At 35.8% G+C, this 18115-nt stretch overlaps 1 protein-coding gene across 2 annotated transcripts in view; it reads left to right on the top strand.

Moving 5' to 3' along the window:
* Window positions 1-18115, top strand: part of LOC106919534 (protein unc-13 homolog B-like) — a 57125-nt gene that overhangs the window by 36067 nt on the left and 2943 nt on the right. The window contains exons 22-45 of one of the 2 annotated variants that reach the window (XM_088008626.1): window positions 1478-1555; window positions 1706-1783; window positions 2708-2728; window positions 2920-2958; window positions 4244-4276; window positions 4399-4413; window positions 4524-4553; window positions 5318-5341; window positions 6375-6419; window positions 7587-7601; window positions 7709-7729; window positions 8007-8033; window positions 8978-8998; window positions 9667-9687; window positions 10699-10728; window positions 12394-12482; window positions 12584-12721; window positions 13560-13683; window positions 14610-14654; window positions 15412-15483; window positions 16452-16599; window positions 16691-16747; window positions 17005-17088; window positions 17888-18047. In XM_088008626.1, coding sequence (XP_087864752.1) covers window positions 1478-1555; window positions 1706-1783; window positions 2708-2728; window positions 2920-2958; window positions 4244-4276; window positions 4399-4413; window positions 4524-4553; window positions 5318-5341; window positions 6375-6419; window positions 7587-7601; window positions 7709-7729; window positions 8007-8033; window positions 8978-8998; window positions 9667-9687; window positions 10699-10728; window positions 12394-12482; window positions 12584-12721; window positions 13560-13683; window positions 14610-14654; window positions 15412-15483; window positions 16452-16599; window positions 16691-16747; window positions 17005-17088; window positions 17888-18047 — 1415 coding nt within the window. The remainder of the gene's footprint in view (window positions 1-1477; window positions 1556-1705; window positions 1784-2707; window positions 2729-2919; window positions 2959-4243; window positions 4277-4398; window positions 4414-4523; window positions 4554-5317; window positions 5342-6374; window positions 6420-7586; window positions 7602-7708; window positions 7730-8006; window positions 8034-8977; window positions 8999-9666; window positions 9688-10698; window positions 10729-12393; window positions 12483-12583; window positions 12722-13559; window positions 13684-14609; window positions 14655-15411; window positions 15484-16451; window positions 16600-16690; window positions 16748-17004; window positions 17089-17887; window positions 18048-18115) is intronic. The other variant, XM_088008627.1, reaches the window with a different exon arrangement.

The raw sequence follows: 18115 nt of genomic DNA, 5'->3' as shown, positions 1-18115 counted from the left end.
TGCAGGCTGTTAACGGCTCGAATGTTTAATGCATGAGCCCGCCGTCCGGCTGAGTCAGCAGAAAGCCGGGAAATCTGTCACAGCGAGTTCTGGACGCTCTGAGGGGAAAACGGTACAACTTTGGTCCTTCCTGTCCATAAGTTCCCATCTTAATTCATAAATTAAACCGCTGACTTTTTAAAAATGTGGCCGACGGAGGTTTGGACGTAAACAAACCTGACATTTAGGGTTTCTCACCAGGAGAGAGTGTTCTGTGCAACCTTGCTCGTTAACATTTTCTTGACCTTTTGTTTGAATGTTTTATTCAGAAATCTGCATTTTTTAACAAAAAACAACATTGGATAAGCATCCAAGCTTTTTTCTTTGCTGTCTAAGAGTAATTTCTGGGATAATATGCAGTCTGGATCTGTTCAAAAGTCAAAATAACCTCATGCTGCTCCAATAACTTATTGGCTTTTTAGCTTTAACAAGTTCAGTGCTCACTTTGTTCATTTATATAGCATTTTAAAACAGGGTGCACAGAAAGAACAAAATAAATGATAATAGTTAGAAACAAAAGAAGAAAACATATAGAAAACAAATTAATTCAGAATCAAAGAAATAGATGTTGGTCTTTAAAGGGTGTTTTTTGCAAAATTCACATTTTGCATGTTTTCATTTTTTCATTTGGGTTTTCACTACTTCTTAAAACAGAAAAACTGCTTAGAAATAACCACCGACGTGTGTTTTATTTGTCAATAAGTTTATATTTCTTCGTGGTGTCTGGAAAATGAGCCGTTTCAAAAACCTCTAGAACGTAACATCACAATTCAGAAGGCACTGCCCGTTACCTAGCAACCCCAGCCAAGCCCAGTCTGTTACTTAGCAACCCCAGCTGAGCTCCAGCATGCTTAGTCAGCTGGTGCGCTGCACAATGGCTACTGGAAAAGAAAAGTGTTTTGTTGTCAACTTATAGTCCTGGGAAAGCTTGCTGCATTCTTGTTGGCTGTGCAGGAGGCTCCACTTATGCTTTTCAAAGATGTACAGTTGCATATTTGCACATCTACTGTATTTGTAGTAATTTTCATTAAAGGTTGAGTTGAGCAGCTCATTTGAATTTAAAGTGACAGATCCTCTAAAATCATCATTCTGAAAGAAGCTCAAAGTAGGCAGAACTGAGCAGCATCACTGAGTAGATCAAGAATTATAGAAATGTTTCCTGAAATGCACAAAGTAAACGTATTTGTTTGCTTAACTACTCTGTATTATGCTACAAAATTCTAGTGTGCTATGTACAGTTTTGTTTTGTTATTTCACTTCATGGAATATTTTGACTTGTTGCTTGTGATTGGCTCCTTTTCTTCCAAGGAATGTGCTGATTGGATGAAAAAAATCAAGCTTCATGAAGCAGCGTTATTTTCTGACAGGAAAAGATGCCAACATTTGGAATCTCCAGAATATCCCAAAGCGTTTTCTCTTGTTTTTCTGGTTTCCACAGACCATCACCAAGGTTCTGCTGCAGTACTGTGCGGTTCTGGCCAAGAGCTTCCCATCCTACTGTGAGAAGGAGAAGATAGTGAGTAGCTTCTGTTATACAACTGTAACATTTGTGGTTCTTTGAGCTCAAATGAACCTGATTTTATTCTCTTTCCTTTGCCTTGATCACTTGATTGGTCTGTTTTTGTTATTTTTTCTAAGTGCAGTCGTCTCTTGTGTTTTCCTGCAGCCCTGTGTGCTGATGAACAACGTCCAGCAGATGAGGGTCCTGCTGGAGAAGATGTTCGAGTCCATGGGAGCAAAACAGGTAAACAACAGAATCCTTTGCTACCATTAACTCACGGACCTGAAACGACTTGAATGTCTTCTTCAAATCCAGATTTCACTGGATGAATTATTAAATAAATATTTTGACTCCATCACCAATCTCTGTTTAATACTATGATAAATATCAGTGATATTTACTGTAATGCTTACTGCAGAGCTAGCAAAATTAGCTTACTGTAGCTTTTATCTACAAGCTAAGGCAGACATCCAGCCTACCAAGATGGCGGTTCCTGTGGGAACTATGTATTACTAATAATCGATAACCGAAACGTCAAACGTTTTTTAACTGAAAGTTTACAAAACATCCAAATAAATTAGCGATTTAGGATTTATCCCGAAAACTTTATTTGTGGGATCTAAGTGCGCTAAATGTTTTTCAATGTTAGTATAGTAAAAATGCTAAAGCGCTAAATGCAAAATTAGCGGATTAGTGGAAGTGTCCGCACTACTGGTCAGCAGGTGTTACACTGCAAAAACTCAAAATTTTACCCAGTATTTTGGTCTAGTTTCTGGTGCAAATATCTTAGTACACTTGAAATAAGACAAAACTATTTTACAAATAACTTTTCAGCAAGAAGAACTAGCACTTTTTACAATTCTTAAGGAATTACTGACCTAAAGCAACCTCCTGTGTTTTGCAGAAAAGTTACTTGTAAGTTAGTTTTGTCTTAATTCACATGTACTAAGGTGTTTACATTAAAAACTAAACAGAAATATTTGGAAATACTTTGTGTTTTTGCAGTGAAGCTTTGAATGTTCAGAGAAAATGCTAATCTCTTCCTCGGATATGAAAGTGAAGAAAACTTTTCATAATTTCAAAGTTTGTTTGTGGAAATGTAAAAGCTGGAGGTTTAAAATAGCAACTTTATGTCAGAAGTAATGCTGATTCTTTGCTCCTGTGCAGTTAACAGCTGAGGAGGAGAGGGTACGTCTGAATTTTCTCTCACCCTCCTTCCTCCTGTCAGTGGGAAGATAAACCTTTTCCCTCCCTGTACATCCCGATATTTTTAGACTCCTCTTTCTCCTTCTGACAATTCATCTTTTCCCTACGAATAAAAAACAAACCAAAAATATTCCCGTTCCAACTGATCCGTTGCTGCGTTTTTTTCCAAAAAGCTTGAGAATGAGGAGGAACCTGACGAGTGCGATGAAGAGGTGGGTTTTATGGATAAACTCAGTTTTTAATTTTGTTTTTTTGCGTTTTAAATGTTGTATAAAGGTACAGTTGTCAGAAGTTTACATTAAATCATTAATTTGGAGTTTTAATTATTTATTTGAATCTTTTTTTTTTTCAAAGCAGGATGACCAGAAAACTCAACTTTTGACAATGAGAACATCAGAACATCAAGATGCAGTTTTAATTGAAAATTACACAACATATAAAAAGTTTTTTGCACATGTATTAATACTTTTTAGTAAATATGCAAACTTTGTTGTTTTATTATTTAAAACCAGTTTTTAAATTGCAGATACAGAGAGAAAGATGTACATCCTTCTTAAGCTAAAACGTTTTGCTCCATGGGTCAAACCTATTATATATATTTCATATTAATCCTGTCCAGAAGAATATTAATAATGAGGAGTGCTGCTATTTTTACTCCATAAGGTCAAAGGTGACGTACGAGGTGGAGCTCAGGGACGCCTGTGAAAAACCAAAGTTTTTATTCATTATGAAGTAAAACCAGAGCCCAGCGCTCGAACGAACACAGTCACAACAGAGACGTCACATCTCCTGAAACGCTACCAAGTTTAAGGTTTTCATTACATAAATGAGAAGAAAATATACTTCAAGATCAGAAAACCCAAATCAGAACAGCTACACTGTTGATGTAATCTTGGTTTATTTAAATATTTCCATCGTATTTCAAACATTTCATCTCATCATGAATGTAGCTCAGGTTAAATCCCTCATGACTCAACTATGCCACCTGGTGACATAAACTGGTTACTGCGTTAAACTGCTGCCGGTAGAATGAATAAAATAATTTTAATTCGTTATAAAGGAGCTAATCTAGATTATTATTCTCCTCTAAAGATGTGATAAAACTTATAAATAATATATCTTTGTTTCTCTGAAATACACAATTTATTTTTAGTGGTGGATGGATGGATGGATGGATGGATGGATGGATGGATGGATGGATGGATGGATGGATGGATGGATGGATTTGACCTTCGTTTCTCATCAGATCTCATTTCTCTGTAATCACGTTTCTTTGTCTGTTTTCATTTGTCTCTTTTCAAATTTCCCATTTTCTCCCATTATTTCCTGTAATTTTCTGTTATTTCCTGTTATTTTCCGTTATTTCCCATTATCTCCCGTTATTTTCCATTATTTCTAATTATCTCCCGTTATTTCCTGTTATTTCTAATTATTTTCCGTTATTTTCCATTAATTCTTGTCACCTCCTGTTATTTCCCATTCGCCCGTCGCCAGCAGGCCGTTAGCGATAACGAAGGAGAGGACGCCATGGTGGGTAGGAAGCAGCAGAAACTAAAAACCTGCTTTCAGTTTCACTCTTTTTCATGGCCTTTATGTTTTAAAATAACCGTCCGTTGTTTGGTTCCTTTGGTTTAAATCTTCACCACCTTCAGTCTCAGGACTCTAAGGTGAGAGAAGATCACTGAACTCATCATTTTCTTTAGTTAATGTCTCATTTCTTACCGTTTTCTTTGATTTTTTTATTAATGTTTTTTACTTTTATTCTACCAAATGTCAGTCTGGCTGCTCAGACTCTGAGGGATCTGAGGTAAGACTAAAGCCATGGCAACAGAGTTGGGTAGTAACTAGTTACTAGTTTTTGGACAAATTTTACTTTTAAGTGTATTTATGCCATATATGCTCCATTTTTTAGTTTAGATTATGTTCTAAACTAAACCTGAGTATAAGTTGGAAAGTGATTCCCCCTAAACTAATCACTTATCAAGTGTTTGTGAGTCTTTTGTGTGTCTTCATTTCTTCTTGCAAATTTGTTTTAATTCAGACACATGTAAAGTTTCAATTGAGTTGAATTTGAAGTTCAAACTTTGACTAGACCACTTTAAAACATTCACTTTGCTTAGTTGTTTTAATAAGTGCACATGCTTTGGAATAAATAAATGCACACAAAAATATTTATTTGTTAAACCATTTAGTCAAACCAGCAGTTAAACATTTTCTTTGGGTTTTTTTGCATGATAAAAGTTTTTTTTTAACACAAAATGGCTGAAAACTGGAAACTGGGATTTTGGAGTTTGTGATGGAGAAGCAGTTTGAAGACCATTGAAAAAAAGTTAAATCTTTTTCTCATAACTCTGATTTCCTCTCAGAATTCTCACTTTTTTCTCTAAATTTTAACTTTCCTCAGAATTTTGACCTTTATTCTAGCTTTAATATCAGAATTCTCTAAAAAAAAAAAAGTCAGTTTTTAGTTGTGTAGACTTGTGCCAGCCTGTGCTGTATGTTTTTGTGTGGCATCTAAAGAGGGCAGCTTGTATTTGTAACTCTGTCCGCTCTCTTTGCATGCCGTCGCAGGTCGACAACAAAGAGAAGGAGAAGGTCGGTCGGGCCGTTGTGTTTTGTGCTGTAGAAATACAGCAGAAAATTTTAAATGTTGTGAAAAAGTTTAATAATTTATTTCAGAAAGTGAGACTCAGAATAAAAGAAAATCTTTCCAAGTATTTTCGGTCTAATTTCTAATATATCTCAGTACACTCACAGTAAGACAAAACTGGTTTACAAGTAGCTTTTCAGCTACAAAAAGGAGCTTGTTTTAAGTAAATATTTTCTTAATATTGGTAAAAAGTACTAATTTTATTTATAACAAGACATATTTTGCATCTTGTAAGTGAAATCTACTAATGGAAATATAACTTTTTCATCATTATTAAGGAATTACTGACTTAAACAATAACTAATAATTGACTTAAACAAGTATATTTAGCTGAAAAGATGCTTGTTAGTTTTGTCTCATTTGAAGTGCACTAAAATATTTGAATTAGAAACGGCTTGGTTAGATTTCTAATGTTGAATAAAGAAAGGCTTAAATAAATCTGTGGAATTTAATCGATTGTATTTTGCAGCCGTTTTCTGTAATGAATCAATAAAATATGAGTTTCACTTTCTGAAATAAGTGAGAAAAAGCATTAAACTTTTTCCCGATTCGGTTTTTGAGCTGTGCTTTGTTATAGTGAGGTTTTCTGTTTGTGTTGAAAGACAAGTAATCCCCTCAGAGCCAGAAACTGCAGCTGTGCTCAGTTATAGATGTCAAAAAACAAAGTAAATTAAAAAGATTAGCTTCCTGCTGTTACATGGAGTTTCCAGACATATTTTTTTCTGTCTCAGAGAAAAGATATGGATTTCTGGCTGCTGCTCTCAGTTAATCAGAGATGACTGAGGAGGGAGCTGAAGTGGAAATCAAACACTTGAGATATCTAAAACGTTTTTTATTGAGCACAGAACGTCTCTCATAGTGGTAGAAGAAACCTGACTTTAGATGTTTCCTTTTCATGGCTGTTGGTGAAATATGGTTGAATTTAATAGATTTTAGTTTGTTTTGTGATTAGAGCAGTTGTTATCTGCCCTCCTGTAGGACGACTCCTCAGCTTATGATGAGAGCGAAGACGAGCAGGAGAAGGTTTGGTTTATTTGGCCTCTTACTGTGGATGCAAGCAGTTAATCCACTTATGATTATCGATTAACGGATTATTAGATTAAAATTAGATACAATCGATTAGCTACTAACGTCCGTTTAGACCATCTTTAAGTATTTAGTTTGGCTGCCGTCCAGCAGAGGGTGACGCTGGTCATCCTTAACTGGAACCAGTTGATACAGAAACAAAGATGGCGGGGCCATACCAAAATCCTGACTCAAATCTCAGAGGTTTTTTTTCTCAAAATTCATACTTATTTTTTCAGAATTTTGACTTTTCTCGTAATTCTCACTTTTTTCTCCAAATTTTGGCTAAAATCTCAGAATTCCAGCATTTTCCAGAATTTTCTTTTTTTTTTTTTTTTTTCCAGAATTTTGACTTTTCTCAATTTTTTGGTTTAAATATTAGAATTCCAACTTCTTTCTCAGAAGTCTGAGAAAAAATGTCTAATTCTGCTTAGGGGCCCTAATCTTCTGCCATAAAGAGGCTTTAACGTTTCTGCTTTCAAATAAAAACTCAACAAACTCGTTAAAGTTTTCCTCCTAATGCGCTTAATTCAACTGAGCTGCATGATGGAGGAGCGTTAACTCCTCAACAAAAAATTACTTATTTGCTACGAAAGCGAGAATGTGAAAATACAACTGAGACAAAATAATGTTGAAATTTCATGATTTTTTTAATACAAGAGAAAAAAGTTTTTTTAAGAAAATGTCCATTTATCAACCATTAGTCAATCGATAACATTTGCTCATTAATCGATAACTTGCATCGTTATTCCCATCATCATTTATTTAACGAACCGTTGCTGCTCATGGAAATCCTCACATTGGATCATATCCTCTTGTTTTTCCTGTGTTGACCAGGTTTCTTGTTTCCGTGCGACATTGTCCTGCACGACAGCATCTGAAAGCTGCAGAAGAGACGCAGCTTTCAGATGCGTCTCTCCTGCAGCTTTCAGATGCGTCTCTTCTGCAGCTTTCAGATGCGTCTCTTCTGCAGCTGGATCAGGTTAATGGCTGCTTCCATTCAGCCATTTTGGGAAGGATTGCATCCAAAAGCTGCAGTACAGTAGCTCTCCCTAATACATTTCCCTCCTCTTATCTTTATTTAAACTGTCATGTTTTTCTGTTCTTCCTTTCTTTGGTCAAAAGCTTGACCAGGAGAAGGTGAGCTGAAGGCAGAATAACTGACATTTACATTTGTTTTTGGTTTTATTTAAGATTTGAACCTATTTTCTGTTTTTTGTTTTTTTTCTATTTCAATCTCTTTTCAGTCTGAAATCAAACAGGAAAAGGTTTGTTTGTGCTTCTAAATCCTCATCCTGTTAGTATTTCACAAATCTTTAGCTAGTTTTTGGGGTAGATGATATGGCTGGGAAAAAAAAGCACGATATAAACGTTTCTTATCAGTCCATCAATCATTATTGATTAGTTTTTTGTTTTAGGAGAAGGTCGGTGAACTTTCTGAAAGTGATAAAACGAGATGGCCGCCAGCATGTTGTTTTTGCTTAGTGTGTGTGTGAGGATGTGAAGTAGAAACTGTGGCTCACACACACACACGTGTCCTTACAGGCTGAAAAGAAAGACGAAGAAAAGCAGGTTTGTGATCTCATTTCACCTTTATCTGAGGAAAACTTCCTCTTAGTGTTTCTTTAATGCGATGCTCCTTGAACCGCCTTATCGTTATAGCTTAGACTGGTAGGTTTTGCTGCTTATTTCCCTTAATGATTAGTTTATTTTAAATACATACAGTAGATGTTTTAACTTATAACAAAACGCCTCCGCTAGTTGTGAAACATGATTATTGGGGCCAGACAAAAAATGTTTTTATTACTAGAATATATCTTAATAATGTGACAATTGGATCACAGAAGAAAGTAGAAAAATACGCGAAAAAGCTTTGATAGTTAACAACAATCCAACTCAGTCGTCTGCTCAATTGCCTCAAAGTCCTGCTGCTGATTATAATTTGATGCTGATGTATTAAAATATTAAGAATTTTTTCATTTGTAAAACTGACACCAATATATAACCGCAAATGATTTTCAGCATTCGTAATTTTGATTTCTAATTATTTTTTTGTGGGTGAATTCTTATAAAGTTACTACTTCATTAATATGCAACCTTCTTTTAACGTTTTTCTGGTAATAAACATTTTTCTTGCAATTTTACAATTTTATTCTTGTATTATTATTTTGACTTTGTTGTATAATTTTATTCTCACATGACTACAACTATTCTCATTATTCCAACTTTATTGTAATATTATGACTTTATTCTCATAGTATTATCTTATTCTTGTAACACTGACTTTAGCTGCACATAATTTTAACTTTATTCTCATATTATTTTGACTTTATTCTCATAATATTATGCCTTTATTCTGGTAATATAACATTAATGTCATAAACCTATGACTTTATTCCCAAAATGAAAAAAACGTCTTGGCCCTAATACTCGCCATAAAATATATCTGTTTATTCTGCAAGGAAAATATTGAATAACTTCCTTCTTGAATGTTTTTATTCTCATTTTTGCCAAAGGAGGAGTCTAACACCAAAGAGGTGGGTTCTTAAATCACATTATTAATTAGTTAAGTGGAAGAAAAAAAAGGTGGTAAAAGAAAACGAGCCATTAGTTACTCAGAAGAAGCTCACTTCTTTATTTATATGCCAAGACTTTGCATTTAAAATTAGGAAATGTAAACATAGATTAAAACTCTATACATGTGAATGGAGAGGAAAAACAACAGATTTCAAAATCTCTTCTTGTATGTCCTAATTGAAACTGTTTAGCTTGTTTTTCTTTTTCCAGCTTAAAATAATAAAAAAAACTAAAGAACATATATTTATTTATGATTTTTAGAGTTTTTAATGTCTTTAGAGGAAAACATAAGTTTATTAGATCAAATAAACAACCACAAATCAACTGTAAAGATGTCCATGTTTCTATATGTCGTCGTGTGCGATAACTTTGAAACCCAATTAAAGCCGACCAGGTCAATGGTTCTGTCTGCTGACCCAGTTTCCTCCCACATTTCCCAGAAGTATTTCAACTTAATTCTACCATCAGTGGCTGCTAGAAACCCATTTTGGATCTATTTGTCTGTTATTTACCTCTGCTGAGTGTGCTTTTAAATTGTTGCTAGCATAACGGGGAGAAAAGGCTTCTTTAGATGGTTAGGGTTAATCTTTGTTTAATGTTTCATTTTTTTGTTTGGTTTGCTTTTTAGTCAAAAGTCGAAGTCAACAAGGTTTGTTTGCTTAGTGAACATCATCTTTCCTTCCCATTTTATGTGATAGATATAGATTGTTGGTACTGGAATATGACTCATGGAGAGTACCTAATTAACAACTGATGAAATAATTGTTTACATGCGTCATTAATTTACTGAAATGAATGACACATTAAATGTTTTCATGTCATTTTAAAAGCTAGATAAAATGATTTCATCATTTAATACATTATTTCATGTTCCGGTGTTTACAGCACATCAATTTAAACTGTCAACTTCATCCATCAAACTCTGTGGGTGGGACTAACGGAGACCCTGATCTCTGATTGGCTGCTTCTGTACAGACCCTGATGTCTGATTGGCTGCTTCAAACAGTCGAGACAATTTCCCCAAAGTTAGCTACAACTCTGAGGTCAATATCTTCTAGTTGAAAGTGCATAAATATCTCCAATAAGTTGTTGTACTTTATTTACTACAAACTCTTAGTGAGCAGCTCCAGCCTCTACAGCTCTAGTTTGGTCTGAAATATCAAATATCGATAATAATAGCATGGATGAAGCTGCCACAGACGACTGTATCAACTTTAGCCCCGCCCACTAGCTAGCAGCGGCTAACGCTATCCCGTGAACTTCTTACCGACATTTCAGACCAAACTAAAGATATAGAGGCTGGAGTTGCTCACCCAGAGTTTGTAGTAAATAAATTACAGCAATTCATTGGGATTTTCTCCACACTTACAGTGGAAATATTCACCTCAGAGCAGTAGCAAACTTCAAAGACGTTGCTTTGACTCTCTGTGTGAAGCAGCCAATCAAACCTCAGGGTCTCTGTGGAAGCGGCCAATCAGACGTTAGGGTGTCCCTTAATCCCGCCCAGTGAGTTTGATTTGTGAAAATGACCGTTTAAATTAATTCATGATTTTACATTGTAGTAAATCATGAATTAATTATTGTCGCTTTGTGCCCATCTGTCATCAAGTGATACTTCTGATTGTCTTATTTTCTTAATTTTATTTTTCTGTCTGGAAAGACTGAAGCCACTGCTGTGGTCACAAAGAAGGTACGAAACTAAATGGTAAAGGATGATTTTGCTGCACTTTAATTTATCAAGTTTGCTATAGTAACAGAGCAGGGATTATGTGAACTATGATTTTTTTCCATATACAGAAAAATTAGATAATTTTCAAACATTAACCCACTGCTTACTATTCAACATCTTTGCTTTTTGTTGGTCGATCCATCCCATCCAAGACTGCAATCTGCAGACATTGCAGTCTGCAGATTTTATTTTATTTCACCGTTATTGTTTTACAGAATATTAGAAAATACATTAAAAAAAAACTCAATTTCTTTTGTAAATAAGAAAATAAACATTTTTATTGCATTCTTTTAGTGAATGTTTGATCATTTGTAGCAAAGGATGCAAATACTCCTGACATCAACATCTGATCAACTTATCAATACAGTACAGAGCTGAGCTGTTGATTATTTTATTGATTAATAAGAGGAGATTTAAAAAAAAAAAAAAGGAATTTGAATCAAGTGAAGCTAAATCTACGCCACCTCAGGAGTTCTAGGTTGAACATATTTATTTTAAATGTAAAATATGCATATTTTTATACAGTTTTGGCTTAATTATTGCTCCGTCGACAATTATCGTTTAATCATGATTAATCTGATTAATCGTTTCAGCCCTTGTGTAAATGTTAAAAAAGCTTCTTTCCTGTTCGTTTTGCCCTTTATGGGAAGCTGCAGTGGGACAGTGTCAGTTTTGTCCTTATAATCTGCTGCTTTAAACTGAGTAAACTTCCAGCAGTGAAGGTAAACAGAATATACTAGCTTAAATCCTAAATATCGTATCATATGATGGAAAAACTGTGCATGACCTTCACTTTGATGTTTACATGCCCATAAAAATGTTTTACGTGACTCTGCATAAACACAGCTGTGTGTTTTGTTGACTGACCTTTCACCTCCAACATTTATCAATTATAATGCAAGAAGGTAAAGCTTTAACCCGCTTATATAGACTCTGTGGCAGCGTGCCCAGTGTCTGCTAGCTAATAACGCTCTTCTGCGTTATTGATGGAGCTTTTTAATAAAGACTGATTAGGACGCTTCGCCTTGTATTCGTCCAGCTGCTGCTGCTTTGACTGGTGTAACACGGAGAGCACGCAAAGCATCCAAATGAGCCGCAGTTTTCTTACTCCTAGAATGGTTATCCTTAATGGTTTGCTACCAAGCAGCTCAAGGCCAAGTTTAATGGTGAAGGGTTTTTTCCATGAAGAAGCTTCGTGTTGTGCCCATGATTTTTGGCCCATTTTGGCTTCTATATTCTTTTCTGTACAGGAAAGAACAAGAAAAACACAGAAGTTGGCTTTCTGTTAACACTTATTTGCTATTTTTATCTTAAATCTATCCCATTGAATTTATTATAAACACAATCCTTATTTAAGTGGGAAAAGTCTGGAGTTTGATTTTGGTTTTTCCAGGCCTACAACAACAATATTTATGTTCTGAAGAGCAAAAAGATGTTGGTATGAGCTGAAAATCGAAAAACGATTGAAATCATGCAAACTGACACTGGAGTGTCTCCTTAACGGAGCAGCTGAGCAACATTGAACGTGACGTTGCAGCCCAGTTCTGGCTGCAGGTACCGACTCCAAACTGCGTCGGCCCTGTTAGCTTATTTCTTTAATCCTTTTTGTTTCTATCCATGTTGCAGTTGGATACTGAAGCAGCCAACATCCTCAACGAACTCCAGGTGAAGCTCAACACCGTCCTGGACAACTTCAGTGCCGTGTTCGCCAAAAGGTAACAACCCTCAGGACCCGGTTCGGACCTAAACCCCAAATTAATGTGAATAATGTTAAAAAACAAAACAAAATCTGTTTTGCTAACTCAATCCCCTCCAGTTTCCAGAATCGTATAAACGGCTGCATGCGACAGATGGCGGAGATCCTCTACCAGATGAAAGGCCCGCCCAACCACAACACTGCGGAGGCGGACGCCGACACAACGCTGAGGCCCTTAATGGAGTTTCTGGATGGGAAGTAAGTCATCCAGATGCTCACCATCTACTGTAGAGTAGGATCATTTTATGGATATATACATTATGAACTTATTGAACTTCTTTTTGGGACCCAGATGGAACCATTTCACAAGTCACACTTTAAACCTGCTTATGTGTAGGCCAACTAATAATGTACCATAATTTTCCTGAGTAAAATGGTTGTTTTTTTGCTGTTTTTTTTTTTTTTTTGGATAAGGCACCAAAACTGGCCCAGCCTTCGGGCCCTTAATCTCCTACCTCCAGCCCTGCTCATTTCATTATGACAGCCATTGTAGATAAAAAAGGAGTGAATTTTCAGAAAAACACATCAAAATTTTCCCAAAAAAACAAGGACATTTCTGAGTTTTAAGGTAAAAAAATTTTTTAGATCAATATTTGACATTTTCTAGAAAAACAGCTAGGACATTTCTGAGTTTCAAAGGTCAAAAATCTTCAACTTTTGAAAAATGTCCTTGTTTTTCTAGAACATTTCTGATATTACTCTAAAACTGTGAGGGTTTTTTTCTGGTAAATTTTCAAATTCTGTAACTAAAAAAAACTTTAGGTTAATCTCAAAATTTCCAAGCAAATGTTCTACTTTTCAAACTAAGAAATTTCTGAGTTTTTTTCTAGAAAATTTCTGAGATGAATCTAGTATGTCGTTGCACATCTGCCTTACAAACAAAACAACAAATAATTTCTTTCATAATTGAAAATGAAGGTTAAATATCTTCAAATAAAATGTAGATTGTTAATTTGTGCCATTTGGCGTATTTTCTCAGGCTGACTTCTTTAATATTTAATATTTTAAACTGCCATGTTTTTTATTTGTGATCCAGCCTCAGCATTTTCGCTGACATCTGTGAGAAAACGGTGCTGAAGAGGATCCTGAAGGATCTGTGGAAGATCGTCCTGAGCAGCCTGGAGCGGATCGTCGTCCTTCCTCAGAGCAACGACAGCCTGGTGAGAGAAACTCTGACCTGGAGGAAATTAGACTCACAAAACCACTCAGATAATGGGATTTATTCTAAAAATTATACATAAAAACCTCCAGAATCAAAGCAGCAGGACTGTAATTTTCTCCCTTGTTATCTACAATGCACCAGACAAATTGCCAATTATAAGAGTAGAGGAAGAGGAGAAAAGGTTTCACACGACAATGAAAATCAGGTTAGAACCATATTTAGCTAAATGAAACTCATAATTTTACAGTAAAAGTTGTTTTTATTGTAAGATTTTGTTTTTCAAAGTGGAGGCCTCAGAGCATTGGAGGGAGGATGAGAAAAAAATGGAAACATTAAAAAAAGGATTCAATATATTTTTCAATCAGATTGTTTTTTATTAATGTAATCTCTTTTTTCATTCATTTTTATAAAACATAGGTTAAAATGGTAACACTTTATGTGAAGAGGTGAGCATAACACTGAACATGAAGAAGTCTTCATGAAGGTTTGACTGTTTGGTAAATAATGACACTTACTGTAAAATTTACACTTTTAATGGACTTTTAATGCAACTTTGCATTAAAAATGTCTATTGAATGAAGCCTCATGACAACAGACAAACATTCATAAAGATTCAGGAAAACGTTATTTTGCATGCTGGCAGTCAAATGTATCAAGTTGCTTTATGCTAAATGAATGTATTAATTTATCAATAGTAAATAAATTGAGTAAAAGTAAAATTTAATGTCTCTTTTCCTATTTCATAGCATTATACCTGTATGACGTGTAAGTCATAGGCTGTGCTGCCCCCTGCTGGTGGCTGTCAGTCACTGTTTTGCTTTTCCAGGATATTACAAAGGTTTTTCTAAATATTTTCTCTCTGTTGTCTGGTTGTGTGTTTGGGATAAATCACTTTCAGATTAAATTTTCTCTGTTTGTTTTCAGGGAGCTCAGCTCCTCACAGCAGCGAAGGGACTCTCTAATCTCAAGGTAGCAAAGCTTCAATCAGAGGCATTTATTTCTCTGACACGTTCCTGGGGCCTAATTAGACCTTATTAATAATTACTGATGAATAAAAATAAATAAATTGCTGATAGATACAATTAAAAAGCCTCAAAATAGACATTTTAATTCACACTGCTTTTCTTTGATTGGCTAGAAATTAAAATGCAATAAATGGAGTGTGAGTACTTTCACAGGGCAGGGGTGTTCAAACATTTGGAACAAAATTTAGTCATTTCCGAACAATAAAATCAGGATTTAGGCCACTCTTTTTTCTCTTTTTTTTTTTTCAAACACCTGTTAGAAATAACTCCAAAATTTTTAGATTAACCCTATAAATTTTCTAGAAAAAAACAAGTTTGCTTATTTTAGTAATTAATTAAAAGCAGATTTGGGCAGCAAAGGCAGCTTTTGAGTAAAAGTAACTCGATGTTGTTCTTTCTGGGGACAGAGAAATAACTGCTGTTGCTAACATTTTCTATTGTAAAATTTAAATTTGCCCCAACTAAAAATAAAAAGTCTCCATCTACGGCAACCACCTGGATCATTTGTATCATTCTTGAACTGAAATCAGGGGCCAGAAACAATCAGTTCAGGGACTGCAAGTGGCCCCCGGACCGCACTTTGAACACCTCAGTTGTAAATCCTCATTCTGATAACTAATTTTCTGACTGCATTTCTAACTTGTGGATCTGCTGATTTTATCTTGAGTGTTGCTTTATTTACATTTTGTCTGTTCTTCCAGGGAGGAGCTGAAGCTAAAACTCTGACTCCTAAGCAATGTGTGATTATTGATGCAGGACTGGAGACCATCAAGGTAGGTTTAACAAACACTCCTAATTAACTAAGATAGGGCTCGGAATTTAATTTAGTTATTTATCCGTCTATCATCGTTATTTTAAAATGCTTAGGAAAAAGTGAATCATACACTCATTTTATTGTTGCACTCAAAACGATTTTGAAACTGAAATATTAGAAAAGTAACTACTAGCTAAATAATCAACCACATGTCTAAGTGTTTTTCAAACACATAAAAGCTCAAATAGACGAAAGTTTTCAAGGTAAAAAGCCATTAAAGTCCATTCAGAATGTTCTAGAGCCCTTTACTTTTTCATAACTGCCAGAATTCTTGTTGACATGGTTACTGGACAAGTACACATCAAAGATAGTTTGGTGCTAAGAGCACTCACTCAGTCGAGTTTCTACATGCCAAAGATATTTTGTACCGCAAATCCTCATTCTGAACTCGACCACTGGTGAGACACAGTGAGAGGACAGATTAGAAACCAGATCTCCAGACGCAGCCGTCCACCTTACCTGTTTTTGACTCTTCACTGACATCTTTGTGTGAGACATCTCTGAAATTTGATCAGAGATGTCTCACTGATCATATTTCAAACCCAATTTTTTAACCCATTTTTAGCATTAATTTAGTCAGGCAATTATTGATGTAACTTTTTAACAAATAAAAAGTGTAAAAATAAAACAAAATTGGCATTATGAATAAAAACTGCAGCTGCAGAAACTAAAATTTTACATTATGAGAAAGAAACTAGTGCCTTACAAAAGTATTCACAGTTGGTGTTTTACATGAAATTTCAATAGAAAAATACAATAAAATGGGATGTGTATACTTTAACCCACTCAACATAGCCATACAGTTAGCTGACTATGAATTTAACCACCAGCTTATTTGTGTAACCTTCTGCCACTGTAGACTAATTTACAGTATTTGACAGAATGGCGTAAGATAATGAAACGTTTCCTTCCTTTGTTGCCAATCAGCAATACTTCCACGCTGGAGGAAACGGGCTCAAGAAGGCGTTCGTGGAGAAAAGTCCTGAGCTAGCTTCTCTGCGCTACGCTCTCTCTCTCTACTCCCAGAGCACCGACGCACTAATCAAAACCTTCGTCACCACGCAGCATTCCCAAGGTGATCCCACACACTCCGCATGTGTCTGACGCTGGTTGTGTGGTTTATTTGTCTTAAAATCATCTATTTGTTTTATCTGTTGTTGTCTCAGTGCATGATGGGATTGGCATCAGAATCACTGGTAATGAGAAGATTAAACCCGACAGAGGTGAGGCTTTCTGCAGCTTATTGGTGTTGGGGATTCATATGGTTTGTTTTGTTCTGCTGATTAACATTTTCCAGCTTCAACTCGTACCACAGCAAAATGGAGAGTGTCTTTGTTGTTTTCCATTGTTTTTACCAACTTCTGTTGGGACTACAGGATATTTAATAAGTTTAAAGTGGGAACTGAAGATGATAAAATGGGTATCCGAAGCCATGATAAACGTGTTGTGACTCACATTGATATTGTTGGTTGTGATTCAGGCTCTGGGGTGGAGAAGCCAATCGGAGAGGCTGTTCTGCAGGTTGACATGCTGCTAGGAAAGGAACGCAAGATCAACGTCAGGGGTGAGAACTTATCCCGCTGAAACTTCAAACGTATTTACTGAAAATCAGACTACAAAGCCTCTGAAACGAAGGAAGCAGCAAAGACGGCTCCCTTTTCTTGATTAAATAGAAGAGTATGCATGCACATCTCAGCGCTCACACTCTGTATGTCGCTGACGTTGCATGTCAACCATTTTTCTAGATAAAGTTTTCTTTAGAGGAAAAGTATGATCTGTGTGTGACCAGCATTGGATAGCAACGCTAACGCTAGCCTATTCAGGCCTCATGGTAGCATAATGGATGGTAGAGAAAGTGGGCAACCCAGAGGGCGACCAGCCTAAGCTTGCCAATTGCTACCCTATCCAATGCTAACATTAGCATATCTGTACTAATGAACAGTAGAGAAAGTTAATTGTAACTACCACTAGGGTTCTATGCTTTTATTTTGGTAACTTTCTTGTTGCGGTAGCTATGGTAACGGACTGCATTTCTACCTGGTAAGTTAAAAAAGGATAAAAAGCAACTCAATTTTAGCTTCAGTCCATAAAGCAACAAGCTCAGTAACAGCCATTGAAGTTTATTTGAGTAATTTGAAATGTTCATGAAAAAAACCTGATTAATGGAAAGAATTGTACCGATGTAATGAGCTAAACACGACAGATGGAGAAAATGATTGTAATTCTGATTTGTTCTTGTCTAGTTCTTACGTTGGTTCATGAATAATAATTTATCCATCAGTCCAACAGACTGGATGCTGAAGTTCTTTTCCTCGTTTGCTTTCTTGTTGTTAATTTCCTGTTTCTGCATTCTGTCCCATCAGTCATTGCGGTGAACGACATGAAGTGGCAGACCTCCGGGATGTTTCGTCCGTTTGTCGAGGTCTCCATGGTCGGCCCCTTTTTGGCTGACAAGAAGCGAAAGTTCACCACGAAATCTAAGAACAACAGCTGGACCGCAAAGTTCAACGAGACTTTCCAGTTGTAAGTACCGCCACGCGTTCATGAATGTGTTGCGTTAGTTTCTGCTTATTTGCTCGTTTTTGTGCTTT

This window comes from Poecilia mexicana, unplaced genomic scaffold (assembly GCF_051168715.1).
Source record: "Poecilia mexicana isolate PSO_F unplaced genomic scaffold, ASM5116871v1 scaffold_9, whole genome shotgun sequence".
NCBI lineage: Eukaryota > Metazoa > Chordata > Actinopteri > Cyprinodontiformes > Poeciliidae > Poecilia > Poecilia mexicana.
The sequence above is the reverse complement of the archived record's forward strand: the minus strand, read 5'-3'. Positions and strand labels throughout refer to the sequence as shown.